General features: G+C 44.2%; 1 protein-coding gene across 1 annotated transcript in view; it reads left to right on the top strand.

Moving 5' to 3' along the window:
* The first annotated feature begins 315 nt into the window (after positions 1-315).
* LOC137654633 (uncharacterized protein F21D5.5-like) overlaps positions 316-12203 on the top strand; it is a 69046-nt gene continuing 57158 nt past the window's right edge. The window contains exon 1 of the mRNA XM_068388435.1: positions 316-518. Within this exon, the coding sequence (XP_068244536.1) occupies positions 386-518 (133 nt within the window). The 5' untranslated portion in view covers positions 316-385. The remainder of the gene's footprint in view (positions 519-12203) is intronic.

The raw sequence follows: 12203 nt of genomic DNA, 5'->3' as shown, positions 1-12203 counted from the left end.
TACCATGTCATCAGCTTTAGCAATCTAAAGTAGTCTTTTAAATTTCTCTTTCTAATCACGGTACGTCATATCTAACAAGTTATATTTTTTTCAACATATCCAGGTAGTTTCGTTTACTTCATAAGATTTTAGTAGATATCAATATTTAGGCCAATATGAAATAATATAAGTAAAATAAAATCTAAATTACTTATCATATTGTTATCTATAAAAAAGTTTTTCAAATATATACAATAAAGGCTTCTTTCATCAATACCAACATTTTAATCAATACTGAACTACACCTCCTGTTTGTTTACATATTCTATAATTCGTATCACAGGTTACAAGTTGTCCCGTGGCAATTTAACGTAGCTTATCGTAAATATTTTGTTGAAAGGTTGTCATGGCTCAAAAATGCGTTCTACGATGTTTAAAAAATCTTCATCCACCCATTGTACTATCAAGTGGGCGAAACTGTATCATTGGTCGCTCAAGAGAAACTAAAATAAAAGATAAGCGATGTTCCAAGAGTCAAGGTATGGGTATGATGTAAATGAAACAAGGCCAAAATGAATTATTATTCTTTGTTTTAAAAGCTAGTGCCCTTTTATTTTAGTAGATCCTGTCATACTTTAACAAAATCAAGTACAAACATTTTGTATTTACGAGAATATTGTCAACCAAGCCCTTTGGCCGGAAACGGCCTGTCACCACAACAGATTGCACCACCTTTGCCCAGATACAAACAAGTCATCGCTTGGTTATACAGAATGTCAATACATGACACATAAAACAGAATTACTTTTCCTCCCCTTTCAACTCTGTAGTGGCATGTATTTTTAAGTTTAGTTTCAAGGGGAGTATTTCCAGGTAGGTCAGGCCGTTGCTTTAGTTGTAGTTTGGTCCTTCGAATTTTGGTATTGGTGCGTAAGAGTACAGTAGTAGGAGATTGCAACTTGCACATTTAAGTAGAGCTCTTCAAACCCCTTTTTGGTATGTATGCAGATTGTTGGGTCACCAGGCTAACACTTGCATAGAAAAGCGGAAACCTTCCTGCTGTATCCGTCGTCACCCACTCTTAATTAAGTGTATTTTCTAGTATGTTGGTTTGTCAAACAAATGCTAATTATTCACTTTCTGCTCTTCCCTCTGCTGTGGTTTGCTTTGCTCTCAATTTAACATTATCTCATAGGTACTCTCTTCTGGAAATCAGTACATGTTGCGCTACTTGTGTTAGCCTTGAGGGCAAGGGTACGTATGTAGATCATTAGATTACCAAGCCTACCGCTCTTATAGAAAATTTGAATACTTCCTATTCGTATCCGGTTTTATAATAGTTATGGACGGAAATATCTTTTCTACAAAAAACAGCTATTTCTTATAGAAAAACATGTTTTCTTAAAAAATAAAACTTATTTTCACTGCAAATAAAAACTTATATATCTAAAAACTAATAATTCAGTCAAGGCACATTGTTTACTACAGGAAAAACAATTTTTTTTTTTTCAAAAGGTTGTTCCGTCCTTAACTATAATTTTACCCTGTATCCATCGTCACACAGACTAATATGTGTATGCAAGTATATGGTGGTCTATGGACTAACACTAATTATTCACTTACTGATCTTTGCTCCACTGTGGCACATCGCTCAAAAATAAACATTATCTCATTGCTCCTTTGTACTGGCAAGTGGTCCATGTTGCATTATGTGCATTTGATAGTTACGGTAACCATTTAGACCATTATTTTGTTGATATTTTTATCTTTCAGATGAGTAAAAAACACCTATATACAGTATATTTATACTTGTATATTGACTGGAGATTGTTATAAATATGGTCACTTGCTGAAATCAATAATTTTCAATATTAAACTTACCCGATAATCATGTAGCTGTCAACTCCGTTGCCCGACAGAATTCTATGGAGGGATACGCCAGCTATCACAATACTAGAAGGGGGTGTATTTACCAGCGCCACCTGTGGCCAGGTACTCAAGTACTTCTTGTTGACACCTCCTCAATTATTCCTCTGTCGTGCTTCCGGCAAGACGTTCTGGGATACGCTTATGTTCTTGGAGTATTTTCACGACTTTGGTGAAGTATTTCTCTTTGATTTCGGCTGTCGCTTTACTGGAAACTTCTATATTAGCTTAGTTAGCTTTTGGAATTAATTTGATTAATTATGGTGACGAAGAGAGTATGAACTCTCGTTCACCTTTTAATGGCCGACCCTTCCCTTAGACGGAAGTGTTGGTGTCTAAGAGAGTATAGACTCTCTTTCTTAATTTTGCTTAACAAAAGTTATAGATTTATTTTATATCTCTCCGCCTCTTATAGGCCTCTTCGATTAACTTCCTTTTATTATAAACTTATTAAAATTAATTTTTATATTTGTTTATATTCGACCTTCCTAATAGTAGGCGGTCTTTTCTTGGTACCGAAGTTAATTAACATTGAGCCCGTCATTTCGGTTTTACCTGTTAACATATTATGCTATTTCCGCCACAGAGTTTGAAAGAATTTCTTTGATAGTCTCGTACTGTTTTCAAAGTTGAACTAACGTTTTGTTTTGTCTCTGCAGTTGTTGACGTTCAGAACGTTCAACTTGCACTCTATCGTTACGATAGAGAAAGAATGTTCACGGTTTCACGTTGCAGTAAGAGTAACCGTGTCTAGCGTTTTGTTCATTCTTTCTTAACTTAATGGTTTTGATCCTAATAAAGGAACTTTTCAGTTTTTTCCTTTAACAATAATATGTTTTAACGATATATATGATTGGGCTCTTCTCTCAGGTTCTAAGTCAAGAGAGAGAGAGAGAGAGAGAGATAGAGACGGAGGGAGAAAGAGGATAAACGTTTCATTCAAGCCTGCCAGGCGTACGAGTAACGTCGTTATCGTTTTTGCTCTTCTCCCTAGTCTCTTTAGGGGAAGAAACTAAACGTTTCTAGAGTGATCTAGTGTTTAGTCTCTTTCCAGCCACTGAATTATCTTTCATTAGATTTTTCTGTTACATTGTAATTCTGTTTTCGCAATTACTAACTTTTGAGAAAGGATAGAATTGCGTGTTTCAGGTACAAACCACTTAAAGTTTCGAGTTCAGTGAAATAAGTGCAAACAGAAATCAAAGTGATAAGTGATTAGCGCAAAGTATGTCAGTGTTGTGCTTGAGGGTACTTTTGTGCGCGCCAGTCGTCCTCCCAGTCCGGGACCTCTTGCAAGCTCCCAAGCCCAGGGGAGAAGCAATGTCGAAGGGCAGAAGGGTTCAGCAGGCCTTGATCGGCGCACAGAAGTATCCTCGGTGGTTGTGGGCGTGTCTTACCGAGACCGTCACTCCCACCCGCAGACGATTGAGCCCTTATTTTACTCGTCTGCAGAAGAAATTTAGGGGAGAAAACGCTGGTCTCGGGTCTCATGACCTTTTAAACGTAAAGTCCAGACCTATGCCAGACGTTCGAAGTTAGAGTTCACAGTCATTGGGTTAGCTCTGACTCTCCTCAGTCATCAGTTGAATGCACTCCGCCTAAGAGGAGTAAGGTTCTGCCACAACAGAGCTCGACTGTTAAGGCTTTACCTCAGCCTACTGTAGTTTCTGCCGACCCCAAGTGGACTCTACTACAGTCCATGCAAGCACTGCTTTCGGACTTGATGCGTGAGTGTCGGGCTGAGAGTGTTGCGCCTCCGCCTCCGCCTACACTCCCTCCGCCTATGCTCGCTCCGCCTGATCGCAGTACCACCTGCCAGGCGTACGATGTTGTGGACTCTACTACTGTCCATGCAAGCACAGCTTTCGGACTTGATGCGTGAGTGTCGGGCTGAGAGTGTTGCTCCTCCGCCTCCGCCTACACTCCCTCCGCCTACACTCGCTCCGCCTGATCGCAGTACCACCTGCCAGGCGTACGATGTTGTGGACTCTACTACAGTCCATGCAAGCACAGCTTTCGGACTTGATGCGTGAGTGTCGGGCTGAGAGTGTTGCTCCTCCGCCTCCGCCTACACTCCCTCCGCCTACGCTCGCTCCGCCTGATCGCAGTACCACCTGCCAGGCGTACGATGTTGAGCCACGTGCTGAGTTTGCTGTTCCCAGTGGTGTTCAGCCTCCGCCTTCCTTAAGGCAACCTTTACAATGGGATCAGGAGGATTATACCTCTCTTCCTCCGCCTCCACTTGCTGCTCCACCACTGATGCAACACTCGGTTGAGGTACAACAACCTCTCCCGTCCATGAGTCAGTCTCCTCAGCTCTCGCTGCAGCGAGCTCAACCCTCCACAAGGCAAGCACCACAACACCTTAGCCTTGCGCCTCAGGAGCCTCAGCTTGCGAGACATTTACCTTGTTCTGCGCAGCCTCTTCCTCATCGCGCTCCGCTCACACCACAGGAACTGGAACTTGCTACTCCACTTCCGCCAACCGCTCAGCAAGCGCAACCCTTGGGTTCAACCACTCATGCTAGGAGTCAGCCTCCTCCACCCATGCGCCTTCCTTCTGCTTGTCTTTTATTCAGCCTTTGCTGACTGAGCCTCAGGTGTTCCCTCAACAGAGTCTTGAAGAGGAAACCACAACTATTGTTGTTCCAGCTCGTTCTGACTCTGCTGTTCAGCATACCTTACCTCCATTTTCAAACCATGGCAAAAATATGAATCATGAGTTATGAATGTAAGGTAAACATTATGTTGATTTTTTCAACCCCATGCAAGCATGCATAAAGCACTCTAGCACTGGTCATGGAATTTCTGAGAAATGTTAAACGCCATGCACACGCTCTGCTTTCCTTACAGCAGGCTCTGCTTACAGCAGGCTCTGCTTACTACATGCTCAGCATACAGCATGCTCTGCATTCAGCATGCTCTACATACATGCTCTGCATACAGCATGCTCTGCATTCAGCATGCTCTGCATACAACATGCTCTACATACAGCATGCTCTGCATACAGCATACTCTGCATACATCATGCTCTGCATACCTTACCGCATGCTTCTCAGTCACACATCTTGGGTTGTTGCCAACTCACTAGACTGTCAAGCAGTTTCATAACGTTGCCTTCTAGTCTGCTGCTTTTGCACCAGTGAACCCTCACTCAGAGAACTTAGCTTTTCTAGGATAAGGTCCCTGTAGATGAGAAAGTTCTTTTCTCCCTCCTTCTGATATTCCCTTGAGGACTCTGTCATTTGGAGGGAGCCTTTAGCTGCATAACCTCTTATGGACTTTTATTTAAGCATAACATGCTTCCAGGGAAGGTTATGGTTCCACTTCAGTCGCTAATCCCGTCTGTTACCACACCTGCTCCCTTAGACCTTGAGCTGTGTTGCATGACATGCAGTCCAAGCTTAGTCCTTGTTAGAGGATTTTTTGTTTACGGAGTCAATGTGTCACGGGGAAGACGTTCAACAACCAACAGAAGTGACTTGTTGTGACGCAGTGCAGCAACCTCAGCAACCCGTTAAGGAGTTGTCTGTACGACCCAGACAGTCTAGACAGATTCGGGTTGTCACTGTACTTCCTCGCTTGCCCATGATTGACAGTTCACAGACTGTGCAGCAGTATCATGATCTTGTGTCCGGCTCCGTCAGACGACTGGCTTTTAAGAGCTCCCACAAGTCGTCGCTGTCTGGAGATTTTCAAATGGACTATGGATCTGACCAAGGAACTGAGCCTCCTGGTCAATTTTGAGGAGTCTCAGCTCGTTCCATCCCAGACCATTGTCTCCTTGGGTATGGATCTTCAGAGTCGAGCTTTTCGGACTTTTCCGTCGGCCCCAAGGATCTTCCAAGCCCTAGAATGCATCCAGAGCATGCTGAGAAGGAACCGATGCTCAGTCAGGTAGTGGATGAGTCTAACAGGGACACTTTCATCGCTGGCCCTGTTCATCGTGTTAGGGAGACTCCACCTCCCCTCCCTTCAGTATCATCTAGCTGCTCACTGGATAAAGGACATGACGCTAGAGACGGTCTCAGTTCCTGTTTCCGAAGAGAGGAGGTCTTCTCTCGCGTGGTGTAAGAACAGCTTTCTTCTCAAGGAAGGCTACCTTTGGCTGTTCAGAAACACGACCGCCGTCTCCTCTCGGACGCATCAGACACGGGCTGGGGTGCGACTTTGGACGGACAAGAATGCTCGGGAACATGGAATCAGGAGCAAAGGACACTTCACATCATTTGCAAGAAGTTGTTGGCGGTTATTCTGGCCTTGATAAACTTCAAGTCCCTCCAGCTTAACAAAGTGGTGGAGGTGGACTCTGACAACACCACAGCCCTGGCTTACATCTTCAAGCAGGGAGGGACTCTTTCGTGGAAGTTGTTCTAGATCGCAAGGGACCTACTCATCTGGTCTAAAGATCGAAAGCTAACTGGTAACGAGGTTCATTCAGGGCGGTATGAATGTCATGGCAGATCACCTCAGACGGAAGGGTCAGGTCATCCCCACAGAGTGGACCCTTCTCAAGAATGTTTGCAACAGACTTTGGGCCCTGTGGGGTCAGCCAACCATAGATCTGTTCACTACCTCGATAACCTAGAGACTCCTGTTGTATTGTTCTCCGATTCCAGACCCAGCAGCAGTTCACGTGGATGCTTTTCTGCTGGATTGGTTCCATCTCGACCTGTATGCATTCCCGCCGTTCAAGATTGTCAACAGAGTACTTCAGAAGTTCTCCTCTCACTAAGGGACACGGCTGACGTTGGTTGGCTCCGCTCTGGTCCGCGAGAGAATGGTTCTTAGAGGTACTGCAATGGCTGGTCGACTTTCCCAGGACTCTTCCTCTAGGAGTGAACCTTCTAAGTCTACCTCACGTAAAGAAGGTACACCCAATCCTCCACGCTCTTCGTCTGACTGCCTTCAGACTTTCGAAAGACTCTCAAGAGCTAGGGGCTTTTCGAAGGAGGCAGCCAGAGCGATTGCCAAAGCAAGGAGAACATCCACTCTCAGAATCTATCAGTCTCAAGGGGAAGTCTTCCGTAGCTGGTACAAGACCAATGCAGTTTCCTCAACCAGTACCACTGTAACCCAGATTGCTGACTTCCTGTTATATCTAAGGAAAGTAAGATCCCTTTCAGCTCCTACGATCAAGGGTTACAGAAGTATGTTGGCAGCGGTTTTCCGCCACAGAGGCTTGGATCTTTCCACCAACAAAGATCTACAGGACCTCCCTAGGTCTTTTGAGACCTCAAAGGAACGTCGGTTGTCCACTCCAGGCTGGAATCTAGACGTGGTCCTAAGGTTCCTTATGTCATCAAGATTTGAACCTCTCCAATCAGCCTCTTTTTAGGACCTCACATTAAAAACTCTTTTCCTCGTGTGCTTGACAACAGCTAAAAGAGTAAGTGAGATCCACGCCTTCAGCAGGATCATTGTTTTCACATCTGAAACGGCTACATGTTCCTTGCAGCTCGGTTTTTGCTAAACGAGCTTCCTTCACGTCCTTGGCCTAAGTCGTTCGAGATCCCAAGCCTGTCCAACTTGGTGGGGAATGATCTGAAAAGAGTACTTTGCCCAGTTAGAGCTCTTAGGTACTATCTACAAAGGTCTTAACCTTTACAAGGACAATCAGAAGCCTTATAGTGTGCTATCAAGAAACCTTCTTTTCCAAGTTCTAAGAACTCAGTTTCTTACTATTCAGGCTTCTGATTAGAGAAACACATTCTCGTCTGAAGGAAGAAGACCTTGCTTTGCTGAAGGTAAGGACACATGAAGTGGGAGCTGTGGCTACTTCAGTGGCCTTCAAACAGAACCATTCTCTGCAGAGTGTTATGGATGCAACCTATTGGAGAAGCAAGTCAGTGTTCGCATCATTCTATCTCAAAGATGTCCAGTCTCTTTACGAGTACTGCTACACCCTGGGACCATTCGTAGCAACGAATGCAGTAGTAGGCGAGGGCTCAGCCACTACATTCCCATAATCCCATAACCTTTTAACCTTTCTCTTGAATACTTTTTATGGGTTGTACGGTCGGCTAAGAAGCCTTCCACATCCTTGTTGATTTGGCGGGTGGTCAATTCTTTCTTGAGAAGCGCCGAGGTTAAAGGTTGTGATGAGGTCCTTTAGTATGGGTTGCAGCCCTGTATACTTTAGCACCTTTGAGTTGATTCAGCCTCCCAAGAGGAACGCTGCGCTCAGTAAGGAAGACGATCTTATTAAAGGCAGAGTAACGGTTCAAGTCGACTTCCTTACCAGGTACTTATTATTTCATTGTTATTGTGGATAACTGATTATATGAAATACGGGATACTTAGCTATCCTTTAGTCTTGTACACTGGTTTTTCACCCACCCCCCTGGGTGTGAATCAGCTACATGATTATCGGGTAAGTTTAATATTGAAAAATGTTATTTTTATTAGTAAAATAAATTTTTGAATATACTTACCCGATAATCATGATTTAATCGACCCTCCCTTCCTCCCCATAGAGAACCAGTGGACCGAGGAATAATTGAGGAGGTGTCAACAAGAAGTACTTGAGTACCTGGCCACAGGTGGCGCTGGTAAATACACCCCCTTCTAGTATTGTGATAGCTGGCGTATCCCTCCATAGAATTCTGTCGGGCAACGGAGTTGACAGCTACATGATTATCGGGTAAGTATATTCAAAAATTTATTTTACTAATAAAAATAACATTTTTCAATATTTAACTTAGCCGGTGATTATAATAGCTGCAACTCTGTTGCTCGACAGAAAACTCTAAGGTAAAATTCGCCAGCGATCGCTACACAGGTTGCGGGTGTGCCCAACAGCGCCATCTGTCGTCCAGATACCCAGTACTCAATGTAAACAAAGAACTCAATTTTCTCTCTGTCGTGCTCCCGACAAGACGTGCTTATTCGCTGTTGCTAAACTGGATTTGTTTTCACAACTAATTGGTGAAGTACACTATTCTAGTTTTGAGCTTTCGCTATGCAGGTGTTTTATCTTCATCTTAAATCTTGAACTCATTTTGGATAGATTTAATTATGGTGACAAAGAGAGTATGGACTTTCTTTCACTTTTAAATGGCCGACCCTTCCCTTAGCGGAAGTGTGTTTAGGCTTTTAGTAATTATATCACGTTATAGATTTTCCTCTATATATTTTATATCTCTCCGCCTTTATTAGGCCTCTTCGATTAACTTTCCATTTATTATAAACATATAAAAATAAATTTAATGTTTTGTTTATTTAGACCTTTCCTGAGAGTAGGCGGTCCTAACTTGGAAACCGAAGTTAATCAACGTTGAACCCTTTATATCGTAATTAGCTTTTAAAGAGCTAAGGATTTAAAACTTTTTTAATGTAATATTTTATGAAAGAATTTCTTTGATAGTCTTCGTACTGTTTTCAAAGATGAACTAACGTTTAGTTTATTTATGCTACGCAGTTGTTGACGTTCAGGACGTTCAACATGCGCTCTATCGTTACGATAGAGAGAGAGTGTATCACGGTTTCACTTTGCAGTAAGAGTAAATCGATTCTGACGTTTTGTTCATTCTTTCTTAGCTTAAATGTTTTAAATTCTATTTTAAAGGAACTTTTTATTTGAAAAACCTTTCAGTTTTTTCCTTTAGTCAAATAACATGTTTTTTTGACGAAATATAATTGGGCTCTTCTCTTAGGTGCGAAATCAAGAGAGAAAGAGAGAGAGAGAGATAGAGACGGAGGGAGAGAGAGGAGAGAAAACGTTCCGTTCAAGCGGGTAACGTTGTTCTCGTGTTACTCTCGTCCCTAGTCGCTGTACGGGGAGGAAGGATAAAACGTTTTAGGTTTTTTATTCTCGTCCCCAGGCTATGTGCGGTGAGAGATTGAAAACGTAGTTATATGAACTAGTGTTTAGTCTCTTTCCCAGCCACTGATTTTTTTTATCTTTAAATATGTTTTCTGTTTTTTGCTGGTATTAATGAGCTTGCATTATACGACTGATTTCGCAATTACTACCTTTTATTGAAGGGTAGAATTGCGTGTTTCAGGTAGAAATCAGTAAAAATTTCAGTGAAATAAGTGCAAAACAGAAAATCGAAGTGATAAAGTGATATGCGCAAAGTGTTACAGTGTTGCGTCCGAGGGTTCGTCTGTTCGTGCCTGTCGTTCACCTAGTCCGGGACCTCTTACATGCTCCCAAGCCCAGGGGAGAAGCAATGTCAAACGACTTATGGGTTCGAGAGGCCTTGACCAACGAACAGACGTTTTTCCCTCTATGGTATCGGGTGTATCTTACCAAGATCTCCCCTACCATAAGACGAGAGAGACGTTGTTTCTCCTCGTCATCCGAAGGCTTTTCGCATAAGAAACCTGTCACAAGGTTTCGAAGCCCTTAAGCGAAAGTCAGTCCTTTCAGGACAGGTCCAGCGTCCTGGTTACAACCATTAGGACAGCTCTGACCCTATGCAGTCATCGGATAACTGCTCGCCGCCTAACAAAAGCGTAACACAGACTCCGAGAGTCTTTTTTTGTAGGCAAAGTGTTGCGGTCACAGACGTTACCCTCGTCTCTTACCACAACCATTTCCGTTGATCCTTAATGGGTTGTATGGCAAGACATGCAGTATATGCTTGCCTCCCTTATGGAAGACTATTCTGCCGATTAGTCCGTTGAGTCTAGCCGTTTATCTCATCGATATCCTGGCTTTCAGCCAACCTAACGTTCCTTTGTGCTTACTGTTGACGTTGGCGTAGCTTAGTCACGTCAGTCAGGTTGTTTAGAACCACACTCGATGCGGTCTCGTGTGGTTTTTCAGCCGCATTTGGACGTTAGGCCACTTGCTGAGGCTCCTGTTGACGTTCTAGACGTTCACTAACAATCGGAGTTGACTTGTTTTGACGCTGTGCGTCAACCTCCGCATTCTAGAGTTGTTTTGACTGCTCAGTCTAGGCAGTCAAAGCAGTCTCGAGTGGACGCTGTGCGTCCTCACGCACCTGTTGTGGTTGACAGTTCAGTTGTTGACAGTTCACAGACTGTCAAGCAGTTACATGACGTTGCGTTCTGGTCCGCTACTAATGCACCAGTGAGTGTGGACTCTGCTTGTAAAGCATTGCCACCACGGTAGGTCTCTCCCTTGCTTGAGACTCAGCTTTTATCGGACAAGGTTCCGGTAGATGAGGAAGTTGCTGTTCCCCCTCCTACTGATATTCCCTTGAGGACTCTGTCAGATGGAGAGGAGCCTAAAGCTGCTTAGCCTCCTATGGACTTTAATTAAATCATGATGATTTTTTTAAGGATCTTTGTCCGGATCTTTTTGTAACTGCTGCTCCTCGTTCGCCTAAACGTCAGAGCTTACACTAGGCCTAGCTACTTCGAAGCCGTTGTTTTTAAGCTAGTGCTCTCTCGCTCTCCTGGAGAGCTTTACGTTGGCTAGGCGACTGGTTTATCACCAGGAGGAGTTTGGGGGATACAGCCTTTGCTTTCCCTTCTTTTAAACTGGTTTATAGAGCGAGAGTCTGATATGACACGAGAGAAGTTCTCGGCTTGGGAGTTCATGCCTCTGCCCAGATAGACTTCTCAATTCTCGTAGACTCTCCCTGGCGCCTGGCCAGGAGACGCTCCAAGTTGTTTACAGGTCAACTTCACAGCTGTTTTCGAGCCTTTGAAGTTTTGCTGTACAATTATGTCACGCATAACAAGGTTTTCAGGGATGGTAAACGGTACCGCCTCAGTCGCTAACCCTGTCTGTTGCCACACCTGCTCCCGTAGACCCTAAATGGGCTTTGCTGCAAGACATGCAATCCAAGCTTGCGTCCTTGATAGAGGACTTTAATGCGGAGAAGGTTGCTACCGAACCTTCTGGCCAACAACCTTCCAACCGGTCGGTTGTGCGCCCTGTTGACGCTGAGGTAACCTACTCGCGTCTGCCAGTTGAGGTGGTTCCTCCACCAATGCGACCCAGTGTGGGTTGCCAGCCTCACGTTGACGTTAAGCGACGCTCGGAGGTGGTTGTTGACGTTCAGGATGTTCAACAACCAGCAGAGGTGACTTGTTTTGACGCAGTGCGTCAACCTCAGCAACCCGGTAGGGTGTTGACTGCACAACCCAGACGGTCTAGACAGTCTCGGGTTGACGCTGTGCTTCCTCGCACACCCATGGTTGTTGACAGTTCACAGACTGTGCAGCAGTTCCATGATATTGCGTCCGGCTCCGTCACGCATCCACCAGTGCGACCGGACTCAGCGAGCCAGACGTTGCCCACTCCGTTGCCGTTTCCTCATCAGTTTTCGGATGAGGAACCCTCTGATGAGGACGTTGCTGAACAACAAGACGATCAGCCC

The sequence above is a fragment of the Palaemon carinicauda genome, chromosome 15 (assembly GCF_036898095.1).
Source record: "Palaemon carinicauda isolate YSFRI2023 chromosome 15, ASM3689809v2, whole genome shotgun sequence".
Taxonomy (NCBI): domain Eukaryota; kingdom Metazoa; phylum Arthropoda; class Malacostraca; order Decapoda; family Palaemonidae; genus Palaemon; species Palaemon carinicauda.
Note: the sequence above shows the minus strand (reverse complement) of the source record. Positions and strands in the feature narration are given on the sequence as shown.